General features: G+C 34.3%; 1 protein-coding gene across 1 annotated transcript in view; it reads left to right on the top strand.

The window, feature by feature from the left end:
• Nucleotides 1-20,182, top strand: part of Zfpm2 (zinc finger protein, FOG family member 2) — a 419,413-nt gene that overhangs the window by 102,207 nt on the left and 297,024 nt on the right. Inside the window, exon 3 of the mRNA XM_042673220.1 lies at nt 1,287-1,388. Within this exon, the coding sequence (XP_042529154.1) occupies nt 1,287-1,388 (102 nt within the window). The remainder of the gene's footprint in view (nt 1-1,286; nt 1,389-20,182) is intronic.

The raw sequence follows: 20,182 nt of genomic DNA, 5'->3' as shown, positions 1-20,182 counted from the left end.
AAAAGAATGGATGCTGCTGAGTAGCTATGTTACATTCTCTGTGTTTCAGGGCATAAGCACCCAGAGTGAAATGCCACTCTGTCTGTAGGAATGCAACTCAGTGGTCACTAGAATTCAGTGTCATTCTAGTCCTTATGAAAGATAAAGCTTTGGAAAGTCCAATACATACTTGTATTGGGTCAGCTATGCTTGATAATAGTCAAGATGTTAAGGTAGTGTACTGATATTTAATGTAACAATGTTGAACGATGATGAGAAAGTTTTCAATTTCTTGTGTTTTTGTGAAAACTTCTCCATGTATCATGACTTAACTACTTCTCTTAGTTCTTGCTTATTGATATTGTAGTAGAAGGCAATGAATGAGACAAGCAATTAGGAATCCAAAAATATAGTAGGTAGATTGATAAAATTACGTGTATTTTCATTGAGCCTTGTTATGACCATCTTCTATTTTTAGCTTATGATATTGGTTTTTCACTTATAGCAATATTTTTTTTAGTTTTTCAAATTATTTTTAATTTTTAATACTCTATCTGTTGTAGAAATAACACCAAGTTCAAGGCATAAATCTGGGGGAAATAATATTCAACTCAAAAGAGAAATATATCTATGATATTTAATTTTTATTTTGTAATATGCTATCCCTGTATAAAAACCATTATTCAGAATTTAATGAAGCTGGATGCCAGTGATTAACGCCTTTATTTCTAGCCATTCTTAAGGTTGAGATCTGGGGATTGTGGTTTGAAGCCAGCCTGGACAGAAAGGTTTGTGAGACTTTTATCTCCAATGACCCACCAAAGAAGCGGAAGTAGAGCTGGTCAGGTGTAAGAGTGACATCTTTGAGTGAAAAATCCATGGGACAGCACTCAGGGTCTGAATTCAAGCCTCAGTATTGGCACACACACACACACACACACACACACACACACACACACAAAACAGTGAAATAAATGAGTTTCCTGTATTTAAAATACTAGAAAAATTGGACATATCTGTTTTATTTTCTTCATTTCTATAATGACTCGAAATGAAAATTTATTCTTTATTGCTTATAGTATTGATGGACTGATAACTAATGATGGTCAATTGGTAATGAATATTGGTTTGTTTATTGTTAAAACACAAAAGATATGAAAATGATTAGTCATAGACATTTGCTGTGATAGTGAAAATAAATGAAACAAATCTCTTAACACTTTCTAACACATGTCCTTGTACAAGGATTTGAATGTCAAATAGAGGACTGTGATCATTTGTCCTTCTCTCCATTGGTATTTTTTCAGGTGATGATGAAGGAATTCAGGAAACAGCAGAATCAGATGGGGACACACAGTCAGAGAAACCCGGGCAACCTGGAGTTGAGACAGATGATTGGGATGGACCAGGTAGGACAAAAAATAATGTTTAACCAGCTTTTGCTTTTATCAAGAATTTATATGTTTTATCATTAAAGTTTAGTTAGCTTGTAAAATGCTTACAGTCTCTTACTTTTGATTTTTAACCCTTTTTTGTATGCTGATTGCATGGAAATGTTAATAAATATTATTTAAACATTTTATTCATTTACTTTTTTTTTTTTGGTTGGTCCTGGGGCTTGAATGGGGCCTGGTCTGTGTCTCAGAGTCTTTTTGCTCAAGGCTAGTGCTCTACCACTTCTAGTTTTCTGGTGATAAATTGGAGATAAGAGTCTCATGCCCTGGCTGGCTTTGTACCTAGCTCCTCAGATCTTAGTCTCTTGAGTAGCTAGGATTACACAATATGAGTCACCAATGTCCAACAAGATTATAATTTTTGATTAAGTAAAAATTTTAAAACCCACTGTCATTTTATTTTAAAAAAAATCAAGTGTCATTTTTTTTCCTCTCATACTTATAAAAATAGTCATCTCTGTTTGTTCTTTCAACAGAGAATCTTTAAGCTTGACCCAAATTTAAATTGAACACAATTTGAAAGCTAACAAATCAGAAGCGGCAATATTTTGAAGAACCCTCATTTACAGTTTAATATTATAAGTCAGAGATTGAACCTCAACTTGTATTTATAAATTTAGAAAGGATTAAAGATGCCTCTGTCTTGATTCAGGGTTTAGGTAATATTTTCATTTCTGAATGAATGAAATTTTCATTTAAAGATTCTGACATTCAATTATTTTCTCAAAAACTTAAAAATTAATAAAAAATACCAATATAATTTTATATAGCTATGTGATGTAGGAATTTACCTATTTGTTGATAAGTAATTTATAATAGATAATATATGGATACATTCAAACCATTATGTCTGGGTTTATGGATGTAAGTTGAGTTTTGCAGTAGTTTTAGTTCTAATTTCCAAAGCAGTAACATTTTTCATTAAGAAAAATCCCTGTATTTCCATCACATTTTCACCCTTGCGTGACTTTGCAAATTGCTGTCTGCTGTGCATGAAGAAGAGAAGAACTCCAGGGGTAATTTTCTGAAACCAGCAGCTGGAAAATATAATGCAAACAAAAATGAAGACACACTATATCTGATGGTTATGATGTCATTTCTAATGTTATTCATGATACACACAAATGTTTGCATTTCTCACACTATAGCATAATGCTATACAAGATTTTGGACCCAATTGTATTAAATTTATAATACCATAATACCACATTTTAAGAGCTTGAAAGAAAATGCATACTTCTGGTATTTTTACCATATTGCATAATGGTTCTGACTTTGCAATGTAGTGAAGAAGTCCCTTCATTTTTTTTAAATGGTAAAAACAAAAAACAAAACAACAATCTTTGACAAAAAAACAATACTGTCTTTTAAGATGAGAATATTTTTCAATTGTCAGTTTAACATGCATTTGACTTAATTTTATTTGATAAGTTTGGTTCCAAAATTATATTCTGTTCTGTGTTATATGTGCTTATATCAACACTTGATAGGGAAATTCTAAGTCTCTTGTATATTGTAAAATTGATAATATATTTAGGTATGTAGAAAAATAATTTAATTTTTAAAGCTCCTGAATTAATGAGGTCATTTCAAAACAAAAGTACTTCTCTTGAGCATTTATCACTATTCACGGTAGGATGTTCATTAATTTCTTTCAGTCAGAAGAGTCTGAGAAAGTATGAAGATATTTTTGTTGCTGCATAAAAAGTAATTGTTTTGATACTGCTACCCAAAGTTTTGTATTCACAAAATAACATTGCTACTCTCTCCCATATTAAACAATAAAACTTGTCCCTCTTTTGTTAACATAGTAGAAATGATTCCAAGGGCCTAGGACCAAATTTTATATATGCCACACCCTATCTGGGCAATTGCTTCAATTCTCAGTGCCTCTATCTGCATTTGGAAAAATCCAAAAAATAATGTAACCAACTTTAACAAAACCAAATGAGATCACACTCATCAAATGCTAAGTATTATTGTTGAGTCTTGAAGGAAAACATTTAAATATTCTCCAGTGGTTAATGCTCACTCAATCTAACTACAAACGATTGGTTAAGAGCTAGATGTGATTTCAAGGTCTCGTTTTAAAGCCTTCCTACCTAATCCTGACAGTCAGACTAAGAGTGGTAATTTTCTTTGAAACCTATTAGCATTAACGAATGAGAAAAATCACTTGAAGAATTTCAAGTATGGGACTGACATCATTTAAGGTGTATTGGGATTTCTCTTATTTTTGGAGAGTTTAATTGACATGGTTCCCCAACCTTTCCTGATGGCTTAGTTCAATAATGAATCAACTTCTGTCTGAAGGGTTCTGTTTCTAACCAAATGCAAATTCTTCAGTGTAAAAATATTTTCCCTTAGCCAGGCACTGGTGGCTCATGCCTGTCATCCTTACTACTCAGAAGGTTGAGATATGAGGATCACAGTTCAGAGCCAATCTGGGAAGGAAAAACCATGAGAATCTTATCTGCAATGAACCGCCAAAAAACTGAAAGTGATGTTGTAGCTCAAAGTAGTAGAGTGCTAGCCTTGAGCAAAAAGGGCTCAGAGACAGTGCCTAGGCCCTGGGTTCAAGCCCTATGACCGACAAAAAAAAAAAATGTAATGTCTGTAATTCAGTTAAAAGTGTTTGCAGACACAACAATTACTTATTTCTTTGTTAATTACTCATTTCTTTGAGCGTAAATTATCAGAAAAGGTTTTCTCGTGGTTGTAAATGTTTGTATGATGAAATTCTTCAATGCTTGTAACTCTTAAACATGTTTTAAGTAACTAGAATCTTTTAGAGCTAAAATGGAAAGCTAGACAAACACTAAACTAGCAAGGTTCAAGTCAAAAACTAAGTCCTTACCTAACCATTATTTCAGTATTTTACATATCAAATTTTGAATTCCCTTGCTCTTCCTTTCATTTAAAAAAATCACTCTGCTGCTTTCTTGCTTAGAAACTGCTTATGGATCTGTCTTCTACTTAAACAAGTATCTCTAAATATTTATTCCAGTTCAGTATCTACTGAGAGCAGAGTGCTTTACACTACTGAAGAAACACATTTTAGGACAGCCCTGTACTTGTGCTTGATCTTGGCACTTGTGACTTTTGGCATGTTCAACAGCCAACTCTTAAATGTCTTTACCTCTGACAGGAGAATATAATGACTACACTTAAATATTATTATGGGGATTAATGTGAAAGACATGATGAGCACAGGATATCCAACACAGCACTTGGGATGGAATAGAACTTGCTCGAGGTCAGGGTCCTTCACTTTCCCTAGGAATGAACACCATTAAATATTTTTCACCTTATCATCTTAGACCCACCACTAGTTGCAATACTGATCTCATTTTGAAAATCGTGTTTACATCACTGGCTCTGTTGTATAAGAAAATATTTAAAACTTTATTTTATGACTAGTGTCTACTAAATTGGGATACTTGAATTTGAGTCAATTCTTCTAAATCCATTATCACTTTTATGAAATAAGCACATTAAAAAATCACATCTTAGTGACATCGATTCTAAGGATGCCAGATCTCTGAATTATATTGTTAAAACATGGCTTCTTTGTGCATTTTGGAATAATAGATAATCTGGTTTCTCTCATGTAATAGTGAGGGAATATAGGTCTATTTATTTTTATTTATTACCATCACATGTTTTGCTGACTAATTTATGATGAGTTAGATGGACTTTTCTGGATAGGCAGGCTTTGATTCTCAGATCTCAGTCTCCTGAATTGCTAGGATTATAGGTCTAAGCCAGCAGTGCTTGGCTTCAGAATATACTTTTACTATTTGCATATTGTGTGGTTATTTCAATTGAATAAAGCACAGAATTAAACCTCATATGGATAATTTAATTAGTGGATGAAAAATACAATAATGTTATAAATTATGTTATAAATACTGGTACATTAACAATGGGAAATAAGTAACCATTGTAGGTAAATTGTTTGGAGTAGGATAAACAAGGGGAGAAGACTAAAGCCTTTTCTTCTGTGTAATCTTGGACTTGTCATTTAATTGTGTGACTGAGCAAGTTACTACTACTCCAGGGCCTTCATGTTTAAAGAATAGTCTAATATAATCATTAGTCTGTTAATTTGATTTTTCCATGGAAAACATGGAGCTGCTAGGTTCATAAGAACACAATAAATTGATCTTAATTTTACTTTTACTATCATTTTGGCAACTGTGCCTTAGTAGTTATTATAATGGCTTTCAATGAAATCCTCATTAAATATTAGGACAGTGAATTAATTATGCAAAATGGTTTTCTTATGTAAAAATCACCACACGTGTGTTTATTATGTTCTCTTCTACCTGACCAATGCATAACTCAGTTAAAGAAATTTTAATGTAAATATAAAGTCAAGGGTAAAGTTAAATAGGTGTACTTGTTGCACATGGACGAAGTATTGGTGTAATAGCTATAAATGAGTTGCCTGTTGCCTTGCTGTTTAGCATTGAGGATGCATTTACCTGATTGGCTTTGTTGTGCATTGTATCTGAAATTAAACTGGAAAGATGGGGGCCATTTTGCATAAAGTGGAATGGTAGCTAGAAGACCATTAGGAGATAGAAGCACACACTTAATGATACAGGTTTTTTTTTCTTCCTCTTTACTAGTCCAAAGAAGGGCTTGAAGATTACAGTTCTGATTTCGTTTCCTTTTTGATTGGGAAAATGTGGTAGATATAAGATCTGGGGAATGCCATTTGAAGTAAATTAACAGACACCTATGAAACATAGTTAACCATAGATACAGTCTGACAGTAAGAAGAATATTGTGAGAAGCAGAGGAAATCGTAGAATGACTGTGTATTACTCTGACAGTGAATTGGTATTATCTCTGCTATCAGATAATGCAGTTATCATTAATTTTCACATTTGCATTTCAATCTTTGGAAGGAAATGACTCTTGCCGGATGAAGATAAGAGCTCTGTACCACTATAATGAACCATCATTTTATCCTAAGGCTTTGTGTCCATATGAAAATGAGGCAGGGAGGAGTGTGTGTGTGTATGTGCGTGTGTGCGTACGTGTGTGTGTGTGTGTGTGTGTGTATGTGTGTGTGTGTGTGTATGTGGGAAGGGTTAGAAAAATCTTATAACAAAGTGTCAAAAATTGCTACAGACTTTTGAGCCCTTTATGGAACAAGAGGGGGTAAAAATAAATCTTCTGTAGTTAAGTGGATATCGGATGAAAGGATGAAAGCCTTGCTCTGTAGAACAGAACGTCACATGAACATAGTCAGAAACTTCTCTCGATCTTCCCTTACTCCAGTTTTCAGTCTCCTCATGTGGAATTAGGACATCCACAGACTTAACTAAAAAATAAAAAAAAAAAAATAGAAGGTAAGTTGGATCCCCACTTTGAAAAACACTTCTTCAATCAGAAAGAATTACGTAAAACATACCATTTTATCATAATTCTTTTCTTAGCTATGTAACAATGGAAATTAAGAGGCTTGGGGGGGGGGGGTAATGAATTATCTTAAGTTTGCAAACATCTAATTGCTCTGGTTAAGTTTAATTGAGAAATTTAAGTCCAAGGATAAGGAGTTCAAGATTAATTTTCTTGGGCATTTCCTTGCAATGACCTTTTCCTTAAACTTACTAGTAGAAAATAAATGCAATGTCAAATGTTATAACCATATCATAGTGACTAAAATATATGACAACAAATTATTTCTAGCACAATGTACTCTGCTCCATGCAAAAGACATTAATCAGATATCTATAGTTGAAGCTCTTTTAACTAAATTGTAATTTGCATCCCCTATTTAAAATGTACTGATTACAGCAGTTATAGGTGGATTTCAGTCCCTGTAAATTAATATACCAAAGTCTTATCCTGTTCTCTAACTGAATTAGAACAAGAGTCATACTGGAGTTGCACCCATATATGGCATAGGTTGAGATACTCTGTTCTGACTAGGTGCTTTTAAGAATGCAAACTGTGAAGACACACAAATTATGTTGAAAGCAGAGATGAGGGAGATCCTCATCTACAAGGCAAGGATGCCCAGGGAACCACCAGAAGTTAATGGAAAGGCATAGGCTGGATTCTTCTTCACAAATTCAGAAGGTTTTTTTTTTAGTAGAGTTTTTTTTATTGTGAAAATACAGTACAAAGGAGATACAATTACATGGACAAGGTAATGAGTACATTTCTTACCAAGCAGTGTTGCCTCCTCCTTTGTTTCCCCTTCCCATCCCTTCCCATCTAACTGTTGACACTTTCATCTTCGATGCCTGGACTCCAGCACTGTACAACAACACATTTCTGTTATTTAAGTTGGGTACCTTATCAAACTATTGTAGAAGTCCAAACTATTGTAGAGTTAGAATCAGGTCAGTGGTTACTTGTATTTTCACTTGTAATTATTTACTGTAATTTTTTCTTGACCTTAAATATTATATTATATTGAAATAAATCTTCAAACAGATGTGTTGTTTCTCTAAAATCTCTATTGAAACTTTTTAAATATCTGATAAAGGGATAAAGAAATACCACAACAAATTTTAAGTAGGTGTAGAGAAATGATTTTAAGAGCTTCCAGAAAAATCCTAAGGTTACTGACAGAAAATATAGTCAGTTTTGCAAGTGCTCTTAGGAGCTCACTCCATTCTAATGAAACAAAATAGACATCATAGAAGTACTGTATGAAAATATGTATGTGGAACAACAATCCATAAAATAGTTCCAGCAGGCTAGAGGAAGACCCATCATCAAGGAAGACTAATGATCATGCCCAGTGAAGATGAGGGAAGCCATCTTTGTTGAGAGAGGGGAGCTATATCTGGATTGAATGATACAGAGGTCAAGATGGAAATCTAAAGATTTTCTTTTAAATTTAATGTGTAGACATTGTTTTCTTTTAATTCCTTATTGTTATTATTTAGGTGATGTTCAGAGAGGTTACAGTTACATAAGTCAGGTAAAGAGTACTTTTTGCATAATGTCACCTCTTCCCTTTCTCTCCAGGTTTTTCCCTCCTATTCCCACCCACAAGTTGTATAGTTCATTTTCAACATAATGTCTACCACTATTCACCCTTTATCCCTCCATTTCTGTGTCTCCTCTTATACTCCCAAAGACATATAAACCAGCAAACAGAACGAAAAGAAAAGAAAGCCAAAACAGCAAAAAAAAAAAAAAAAAAAATACCTCTGATTTCATTTCCTGGAGCTCATAGTGTTTTTCATAGATTCAAGTTAGAGAGAAAGGGAAACACAATGAATGAACTGTTGAAGACAACTATAAACTATATTCTTGAATGTTCAACTTGGTAAATATTTGGACTTTACTGGAACTGTTTGTCCATGGACACAATTCTTCCTTACACTATATTTCAGCCTAAGAATTTTCTGAACGTTGGAGTTTAACTGTATCTTCTTAAACATGTAGATACAGGAAATTTTTCTAATGTTAAGACAATATAAACACAAAGAGAAGAGTTGGATTTTGGGGTTCATTATATTTTTTTCTTTGTAATAAACTTCCATACTTGTTCCTAAGATAGGTACTTGGTGCTCACAACTCATTCACTCATGAATACAATTTACATATGCCTGCCAGCTAATGTACTTTTGCATCTTTGCCGACCTATGTTGAATTAATTAATTAGTCCACACATTTATTGAAGAACTATTCACCATGTGCCCAGGATAAGAAGATGGCATACACTTGAGATTCTCTTCAAAAATTGCATAGAACACTCAGGACACAGTAATACTATCTGTAATACTAGCTACAGTCCTGTAATATTAGTTACTTTGGAGGCAGAGATGGGGGATAGCAGTTTAAAACCAGTCCAGGCGACATTTCTAGGGATGCCATCTTGACCAGACCTGAGCATAGAGGTGCACGTCTGTTATCCCAGCTATGTAGAAGAAGCACAGTGACTGAACAAAATGTCATGTATTATGGGGGAAGTACAAATAAAGAACCACAGTCCAGGCTGACATGGTCATAATGTGAGACTTGATCTCAAAAGCCCACCAGAAAAAGGGCTGGCACTCACGAGCATACTTGCCTGTCAAGTGTAAACTCTAATTTCAAACTTCACTACCACACCACACCACACACACACACACACACACACACACACACACACACACACACAGCTGAAAGCATGAGGTACATACAGCTGAGGAGATAATTAAAATACAAGGAAATGGTCACAGTGGTAGAGGCATCTGTAGTGCACAGTGATAGCAGATAAAGAGAGAGAGAAGGCAAGAGAAAGAAACAAGATGGTCCCTTAATGCCGAGTACGAAGGATGGTAAAAGTGCTGATGGTTGGGCTTGCTTGAAGGAAGAAGGAAGGGTTGCTGAGGCTGGTGGTAAAATGTGTTGGTGAGAGGCAATTATGATCTCTACAGCTGATCTCAAAGGCAGAGGGATATATTCGCATTAGACCCACTTTAAGCTTTTAATAATAGATGAAATATGTTTAGTGGTTGTTTTGCAGAATATTTAGGGTTTTGTTAGAGTATGTATTAACACTCATTTTCTGTGTTAAACATCACAAATCTTCCTGATTGAATGAAGCTACCAGTTGCAGTATTCCTTTTTTACATTTTTCATATTAATTAAGCAAGACTCTACTTGGCTAACATTGTATTAATAAAGTGTGAAGATTGAGTACACAAGTCTGTTATAGTAAGAAGGGCATGCTATTTCTTACAGAATTAAGTAAGGTGTAGGGAAGATGATGTCTGAATATATCTGAGATTTACAGCATCTATTTTTAGTCTGTATTTTAGTAAGCAATGCATTACTCAATTCTTAATGTATATTTTATAATATATTTTGTATCAAAGAAATTAAGAGAAAAGCCATCCAATAAAAGACAGAGAGAGCATTGTTTCTCTTTATATTCTTTGTTTTTTCTTTCAATTCCCTCTAACCATTTTTTTCTTTAAATTAGATGTTTGCTTAGAATAGTACCATATTCCTCGTCCACAGCATTTTCATTACCTTGTAAATTGAATACAAAGGGAATATTGAATGTGGAACAATAATTATAGGAATATGATTAAACCAACTGTTGTTTAATAAGGTAATAAATGAAATAAATATCCTAAAATTATGCCTACCATTTCTAATAATGCAACCAGGAAACAGAATGCATCTTAAAACTGTTTGCTTATTATAAAAGAAGTTAATTTAGTGGCACTTTTTAATTAGCAAGTATAAGGCAAATAGGAATTGGAGTCATTCAAACTAGCAGTGGAAGTCCATTGTCATTTTTTGTCTTTTTGTCTTGGAGATCTCAGTGCTCTGTATGTAGTAGTCAGTCAAACTTCACCACTCGACTCTCCATTGAAGTATGTATTACACTGCTAGGAGGTCAGAAGAGAAGACCACACCACAGAGGGACATCTTCACATCAATAGAGTTCCTCACAGTCTGGAGGCAGGACATCCTAGATGAAAGAGGTAGCATTGTTGGCATTCAGATGGGGACATTCTTACAGATTTGCAGACAGCTGCCTTTTCATTGTATCTTTCACTGGCCTTCCCTCTGCATGCCTAGATACGTGCTGTTATACGAGTTCTGTTTTAGAGGAGGGCTCTACGTTTATGACATGATTTAACCATGTCTCTTTAGAGGTCATATCCAAAGTCACATTGGTGATCAAGTCTTCAACATGTGAATTTTAAGGAAACACTATTCATTCCATCCTTGGATTGGGTAGACTGGGTGGCTAGAACCGAAGTCTGCTGTCAGGGAAAGGACAGCAAGGGAAGACTTCTAGAAGACAAAGTCAGGATTCATCAATAGACTCGTCACTAGACCTAGAGGCAGAGGTTTGCTTCTGAGCAACAGAGATTTATTCCTGAAACTGGAGTCCCTGTGAGTGGTGTAGCCCCTGTGGCCTGTCCTGGAGAAGGTGATAAAAGTTAGGAGGCTGAATTGAGTGGAGCTCTGAAACTCCAAAGGGCCCCATAGTAGACTGTCCAGGAGCTGGATGTATCCCCTCTGTGGAGAAGAGACTCCCCTGTCCTTTACAGGCAAGGAATTCAATAGTGAAGCAAAGCAGAGGCTCCAGGGCCTATCTGATTTGCTTAGGATTTGGATGCAGGACTGATCTTAAAGGGTGTTGGAGAATTTGGGGTACACAAAGAAGGTCTCAAGGAGGAAGAAACTTTAATTAGACAAAATTGAGAAATGTTGGCCTGGGAAGGTGGCTCAGTGGTAGAGTACTTGCCTTATAAGCCTGAGGCCCTGGGTTCGATTCCTCAGCACCACATAAGCAAAAAGAAAAAAGCTGGAAGTGGGGCTGTGGCTCAAGTGGTAGAGCGCTAGCCTTGAGCTGAAGAGCTGAGGGACAGCGCCCAGGCCCAGAGTTCAGGCCCACGACCGGACCCCCCTCAAAAAATTGAGAAATGTTATTCCAAACTGAAAAATGAGGGTATATAAGACATGGGTGAATATACAAAAACTCAGAGATTTGGGGTGTCAGTTAAGGCCTCTTAGTGGGGATAAATGGGGTTAGGGGTCGGGTTATTGAAGTTTGGTTTAGACTGTGATGGAGCTTTGCAATCAATGAAAAGTGACATCATTAATAAACATTTGTATTTATTGTGAAAAGGGGCTGTAAGTGGTGGAGGAAAAAGGAAGAGAAACACTTAGATACACAATTCCTTTTTTTAAAGAAGTCACTTTTCATCAGTAAATATAAAGAAATAGGATCTAGGTCTTTATTTATTTATTTATTTTTGTCAGTCATGGAGCTTGACCTCTGGGCCTGGGTGCTGTCCCTCATCTCTTCAGCTTAAGCAAGGCAAGCACTCTACCACTTGAGCCATAGCTCCACTTCTGGTTTTCTGAGTGACTTATTGGAGATAAGAGTCTCAAGGACTTTCTTGAGTTGCTAGGATTATAGGTATGAGCCACCAGCGCCCAGTGGATCTAGGTCTTCCAAACTGCATATGGAAGCTCTGTTAGTTCTGCCAGGTATTTCTGATTTTAGAACTCTGCAGTTGTGTGTGGTGTGTGTGCCTCTGTGTGTGTGTGTGTGTGTGTGTGTGTGTGTGTGTGTGTATTTACATATGTAAATCTTTAAGTACATTTGAATATGCAAATCTGTATATATGTGTGTGCATTGTGTGTATGTGGTTTTTTCCTCTTCTGAGCAAAGTAAAACCTAGATTCCCTCTGCTCCCTATGATTGTATGAACAAAATGCACATTTTTAAATATTGTAAGGAGAAACAAGGTTTATTCATTTTAGATTTTTTTAATTTATTAAATTTAATAATTATACTAAACTTATTTAAAATTACAAAATAAATATGGGATTTTAAAGAATATTCATATACAAGATAACCTTTGTACATTTTTGAGGTAATAGTTTTATTATAGGAAAAGTACTTTACTTATAAACCATAAGTAGATATTTTTGAATAACATATTTAGTCATATGATGTCATAATCACAATTTTTGTGACAAAATTTAATTTTTTATAACATATAGTTTTCTATCTGAATAAATGGAAGCAAATTACTGTAGAAAATGATGTGGCTTCAGGCTACCTTTCAAACCAATAATTCATCATTAATATATAGAGAATATTTTTGTGTAGTTTTGAAATTACAGAGATTTTTAGGTTACCTTTGGACTTTACTTATTCTATAGTTTTAAAGATACAAAATGTAGATGTCAGATATCAAAGTGAATTAAAACTGGCATTAAATTTAATTCTTACAAAAATGTGTGAAATATTTTCAAAGTAGTTTTAAAGGTTCTGAAATTAAACACATTATTAATTATTTTTGAGTGTTCAATGTTCAATCTATATCATTGAAGACAGTAGTCCATTTGGGCTCATTCATAATAATTTCATAAATCCTAAATCATTCAAGTGAAAGTGCTGATAAAGGTAAAATTATTGAATCAGTACTCAAAGCATTTCTTTTACAGGATGGTTTTTCTTTTTAAATGTCAAAATAAATACTATAAGATTAATATGGAGGTCATGAAACTACTTCTCTGTAATGTTTTCTCTCTCCTTCAAGGATTTGAATTTCTTTTTCCCGTCCATAGGGAGGGTTTTCTGTGTGTCATTTATGGTATAGAAATGAAGCTTATAATAGCAACAAAATCTCATTTTTTTTAATTCTCTTCAAAGAACACCAGGAACATGTAGTAACTTGTCTAGAGCACACAGCTCAGAATTTAGGAATTGAAGTTAGGCAGCATGACTCCAGAAATTGGATATATCTCCACTAACTTCTCTCTTTTCATGCAAGGAGCCCTTCTTGATAGTGACATCTATTATTTGCTAACACACTATGACATCTCTTCAACTAACTAGGGTTCTATCTTTTTCCTTCTATAAAATATAAGCAAGAAAAAGGAGGGGGTGACAATGCCTGAGAAGAAATGTACTCATTACTCAGTCATGGAACTGTAACCCCACTGTACAGCATCTTTACAATAAAATTAAGATATACAAGCAAGAGAAATTTGTTTTATATTTTTTAAAGTGATAATTCAATACTTTAAATACTAGGGGGAAATCTTGTTTTCTTATTAGTGCCTAATGTTGTAAATGTTATGTTCAATTTATTGTTTATATGTCTCTGGCAGACAGATATGCCTGGAAAACATCCATACATCATAATCCATATACACCTTTGATTCAGTCCATGTTGTATTTTCTATTTGATGAAGTTTTTCAAAGTCACTGATCTATATCTTCCTCCTATTGTGATCAGCAGAGGGAAATGGTTAGGTCAGGCTTGACTTTGTCCCTATTAGCAAAAGTCTAGCTAAGTAATCTCATTATTTTAGACAACATTCTTAGCTATAAAATATGAACAATCTACCTATTTTCTTGTGAGAATTAAACATCATTCTTGACATCATTTCATGTAGTGCCAAGAATAAAGAGAGGTATCATCTGTAAAAAGGTTGCTGGCATTATTGAAATGAAAAGTCCAAAGTGATCCATAAAGTCTTGAGTCTCTTCTTGATGAGGGAATGTGATAGAAATGTTTTACCTTTTAAAAGGATTATTTTCAGTTTGGGTTTTCACAAAGACTGCATACTGTATTGACATTCTTTTCTCATTCAGAATTAGTTATTTACTTCTAAACTTCAACATTAAATACTTGAAAACCCTGTCCCAATGAATACACGGTCAGTAAGCCTTTCCTTTCTTCTCTTTGCCTTTCTTTTCCTTTCTTTGCTTTTACTTCTCTTCTTTTTCTTTTCTTTCCCTTTGTATTCTTTTTGTTTCCTTTAGTTTGTGGTCCTAAGGTTTGAATTCTAGAATTTGAACTTGAAAGTGCTCTCACACTTAAGCCACACTCTCAGCCTCCTTCTTGTTTTTTTAATGAGTTTTGTTTTATTTTATTTTACAGGTAAGGTTTTCCAGTTTTATCTGTGACTATTCTCAATGATATCATCCTTCCCCCTCTCTGAAAGTAGATGAAAAAATGTGTACTACCATGCCCAATTTATTCGTTGACATGGGATTTCCCTAACTTTATTCCAAACTTATTCTTTACTATAGTCCTCCTGTTTCTGACCTAAGAAGTTGGGATTTTCAGGCATGGGCCACTATTATATGTTGTCTTTAGAGTCAGCAAATAGTCATGAGTTTTGTGCAGAATGCATTTGTAAGGATTAGAAAAGTGCAAACTCTCCACCTCTCTACATGGTACCCTTTCCTGTACTGTTTCTCTGACTTACTGAGGCCCTCACATATTTTCACAAAAGCCTTCCCATTTATCTTTTCACTTCTGCAGAACTCTTTAACATGCTCAACAATTACTTTCATAGATCTTTATTTTCAAATGGATATCTATATCTATATGTATATATAGCTTCCATTTTTTGGTCATTCAGAATTGCTCATTTTAGTTTCTGAAGGAAGAATGTACACAATGTTATCAAATTCTGTCTGGTATTTTCAAGAAAACACATTTGCAACTTCCTATTTTGGATAACTTCATAGAAATTCCTTAACAAATTAAATGTGTTCATATCATTATTTTAATAAACCTTCCCCTGCGATCATTCCATAGAACTGTGGGAAAGGAGTTTTCCAGAGAATGGTGAATGTTATTGGTATTCAATACAGAACTCTTAAAAATACAAAGAATGTAGAATACATCTTTGCCAATTTCAGTTTGTAAGAAAAATGGTTTTATTAGGGAGGAAAAGAGAGAGAGGAAATTGTCAGTCAAGATGTGGAAGAATACAGGTTCCTGATGAGGCCAGCTGAGAGGACAAACTCAGTGTACAGATGCAGATGAGGCCTTAGAAGAAGAGAGTGTAAAAGGGATTTAATGGTGGGGTGGATTATAGAAATCCATGTAACAATGTTAATAATTATGGTTCCAGCAGAGATCAAAGCATTTCTGATTTAACGCCCTCAAGCTGTTAACATGAAGTATCTGGAAGGGGAAAAAAAAAAAAAACCTGCCTTAGAGATTGGTCAGTTTGGGTAAACATGTCTGTGATCTGTACCAGTCCAACTGTATTGAAAACATCAGTTGTGGGTGAGAAAAGATAGGGAAGGGAGCCTATTAGGGAATTTTGTCCTTTAGAATTGGTTCTGAAAACCTAAGTTTGGGACTGTGTATAATTTGTTTGTAATTGCTCAGAAAATATGGCTACAATTAATCCTTTCTTTTAGAGGAAAGAGAAAATCAATCCCTTCTGCTATATCAAATATGCCAAAAAGAGATTCTATAATTGATTTTATTGCCATTAAAATTTTTCCCTTATAGAAAAATTGTATTTTCATTCCACAGATATATTCATTTACAATACAAACAAAAGGAATCTTTTATTAAGAAAAAAAAGAAAGAAGGCATCCCAAACTATGGATTTGTTTGACTCTGTAATGGCCCCAAATACAATAAAATATTGACTTATAAAGCAAACCAAAAATCTGTTCTAAAGTGAGATGGCCATTTAAGTTAACCTAACCCATAAGCATTTTTAGACAGTTTAGTGTAAAACTACACCTCTGCCTTCATCTAGAATGACTTATGTCTATACATTTATGATAAAAACAGGGTAGAATTACTTTTACATATTGAGATGGGTATTCACATAAAATGAATTTTTCTTCTTAAGTCATGTTAAAAATGCAAAGTCAAAAAGTGCTAAATTATATTTATGCAAATTATACTTCTGTAGGTCACACTATCCATTTAACGATATTGGCTGCCATAGACAGTTGAAGTCTAGTCTACTATTTGTAGATGTGTTTATGACACCTCAGGAGTTATGACTGGCATTTCACTGGAGAGACAGCTGGGGCAGATGTGTCAGTATAGTATGATTTCTGTAATAGCGCTTTTAAGATTTAGTGTGGGCTTGAACCAGCTACCTAATTTGAATTTTGAAAACCCTTATCATAAGAGAAGAAATATTGATTCAACATATAACAATAAATATTTAGGCATTTCTGAAGAAGTTATTAACTTTTAAAGGGAAAATTGCTTTTGGATAGACAAAATCCAATATTTTGTTAGAATAATTTAATGAAATTTCCTCTCATGCATTTGCCTAACCATTCACATAAGATCTATTAAAAATGATTACTTTCTGCCATATATCTCCTTCCATTGTGGAAATAACCAATAGGGAAGACAATTGCATCTGAATGAGGAGTTAGTTGGCTTCATGACTCTTCCAAGGTAGAGGTTTATGATGTTCCATTTAATTTTTAATATTTTAATATGAATATATTTCCTTTCCCAAACTATTTTCTATTTTATAGGAGGTATGAATCTGTCAGCTCTGATATCTTTTCTCATCTGTGGAAAATATTCCTCATTTGTAATACATTTTTCTAGTATTATAGGTGATATAGGAGAAGATAGTAAGAAGTTATAAAGATAGTCTGTTTCCATAAATACATACCGAATATTGTCAAAATAGTTTAAAACAACAATAAAAATAATTTCTACAAGAAACCAGCTAATTATTAGTTTTATAGTTTCTCTCACACTTTTATGCTCAAGATAAATATGATATTCCAACAATATTCTTACATATTTAACAACTAAATAATTTGATTATTTTTATTTCTTTTCATTATGCCTATTTATGTACAAAAAGTGCTTTCTTAAATTAATTTTGTAAGTATCTTCATTACACAATAGTTTATAAAATGCAGAAGACATTTGCTAATGGGCCAAGTTACCTATGTTGAAATGTTTAGATTTTGCTTTTTATGTGTTATTTCAAGTCATATTAATATATTCACATCAAGTACATACTTGAGAGTAAAATGCAAATAAAGTGATTTCAAATATCTTATTATCTTATTTTGAGAGAGTTATTTCGTTCTAAGAGACTTAGGACTACAAACGTGTTCAGGACTGAACAAAATTTCTGAACTACAGCTTAATTAATGGAACAACTCAAAAACTTCATTCTGATAGAACTGAGTTCAATGTCTGGCTCATTGTTCAAATACATGCTAGTTAGAAGTTCAGAGCCTGATGGCACTGAACCTCAGTTTCTTCATGGAAATGATACCTCATTCATCTATCTGTGGTGAAAATTACAGATCCGGTGGCATATTACATGAGTTTCCTCCCAGCCTTGCGGCAAGTTTGCGTAGATGACAAACTACCTTAAGAAGTCTCCAACACCCTTTACTATTGAAGACAGTTCATAAGAATATGGATGGGCAACTCTGGCCTTGAGCCTCATATTTCATAAAGATGTTCGTCATTTGATCACAACTGAAGAATCCTAGAAGGAGAGTAATTTGGCCCAAGTGTGTTTATATCTATTATCTTCAGTATGCCCATAGTAAAACGTAGATGGTAGTACCACCAATGTACTCATTATGCATTCATCAAAGGAATTTAATTAATTAAAGGAAGCACATTCACCATGGCTAGCCAACAGAGGGACTCAAGTGTTCAGTTGTTAATCATGTTGTTTCTGTTCTCTCAGACAAACATAATAGTAACTGGCTTTTTAAAAGCAAGAATCCAGTGAGATAGTAAATATTTCATTCATTTCTCTATATAACAGAGATTCTGGTGGATGTAATGAATGCTTTGGTCAATAAGACAAGTACAACCATCCACTGGCTTTAGAAAACTTGCACTCCATTACAAATACTATCTGAAATAATTCAAATAATTCTTTTAAACAGTGTTTTAATGATTCTAAATATAAATAGCTGAGACTCTGAAGAAAGTAAAGACTTATACAGCCTTCCTTCAAGGAAAACAATGATTTGGTCACATCTGGTCATCTATGATGTTATAAACTTTTCTTTACCAATAGCCTAAACACTTAAAAAAAAACTCTATAGGACACCATTTCTGTCTTCACCATCACCAGATTCCCCTCTCATTATTCTTCACTCAGTCTTCTCATGATTATGGTTTCCTCTTTCTCATCTTGGTTCAACAAACCATACTTACTTCCCCAGAGTTCAGACTCCTTGATTACACTAAAGGCTTCAGTTTTGTAGCGGGTTCTTTATCTTCCTTTGTCACTGCTAACCTCACAATCTTACAACACACAGTGAGACAAGATTCATTTCTCTGAAGAAACTAGAATTCACAAACATCAGCCAAAAATTTCAACTTGTGTAATGGAGAGATTCTTTCTGGTGTTTTTTGACATTCATCTGGCTCTTCTCTCTTTTTTCTCTCCTTTTAGATTGCCATCCTATCCTTGGCTAAGTCCCTGTAATCATCACCCCTTCTAACCTCTCAAATACTTCTGCCTCAGAAATACTGATGTCATTCCCTTCATCAGAACACACATTTCCCCTCTCCACTGCCTAGAATTGTTGTTTTCCTACTAAAATTCCCCTCTCTCGGTTTAATGCAATCTAATTTAAGCCTATACAGCTCCACTGTTCATTTTCAATATTACTCGGTCTCAGCTCCATGACCTACCATTTCAGCATTACTTTGACTTTGATTTTCAGTTTATTTGGCTTATCATGGCTTTACTATCAGAGTGAGAAATTCATATTGTCTATTTGCCATAAGTAAACTACTAGAAAAAAGAATCCTAGATGGGTTAAGGGGACTATTTACTATGTACTAGACACTGTGCCAGATATTTAGTAAGCAACATCTTGGACAACCCTCTCAATATCTTAAGACCTGAGAAAAATCACAGAACTCTCTGTGAGTTTTTTTGCCAATGTAAGTCATTAGTAACATGTATCTACAATAATATTATATATAAATCCCCACAGTAGTAGTAGTAATGCTCTCCTCTCTGAACCGGTCATCATCCCTCTGTCAACTTGCAGTTACCCTTCAGGATGCAGACTAATAATTCTTTGTGTGTGTGTATGTAAGTGATCCATTCTTGAAGAATTTTCTAAATTTAAATTCATTCGTCCCATAGGGAGAAAAAAGTGATGCAGGGAAAGGGTGGCAGGAGGTTGAGACTGTTCACTGAGCACATAAATTTAGAGACATTGTAGCTTGGAGGTGTTATAACCACTTTGATCATAAACTATGTCACCAGAATTTTTGTTCTATTATCTTTGCACACTAACATATTAAGTTTTGCCAACTTCAAGGTGTGTCTACACTGATGTTGCTTTAATTTTCTCAGTATGATCTCTAATATTTTCAAAGTGCTCACTCTTATAATTAATTGCTGCTTCTGATTAAAAGAAAGTAAACTCGTCATTATGCCTGGATCTCCTACAATGAACTACTTTTTGTTTCACAGCTCTTCTCTCTTTTCCTTTCCTTCTGTCTTTCAGTCTA

The sequence above is a fragment of the Dipodomys spectabilis genome, unplaced genomic scaffold, assembly GCF_019054845.1.
Source record: "Dipodomys spectabilis isolate Male_0828 unplaced genomic scaffold, ASM1905484v1 ptg000783l, whole genome shotgun sequence".
Taxonomy (NCBI): Eukaryota; Metazoa; Chordata; class Mammalia; order Rodentia; family Heteromyidae; genus Dipodomys; species Dipodomys spectabilis.
The sequence above is the reverse complement of the archived record's forward strand: the minus strand, read 5'-3'. Positions and strand labels throughout refer to the sequence as shown.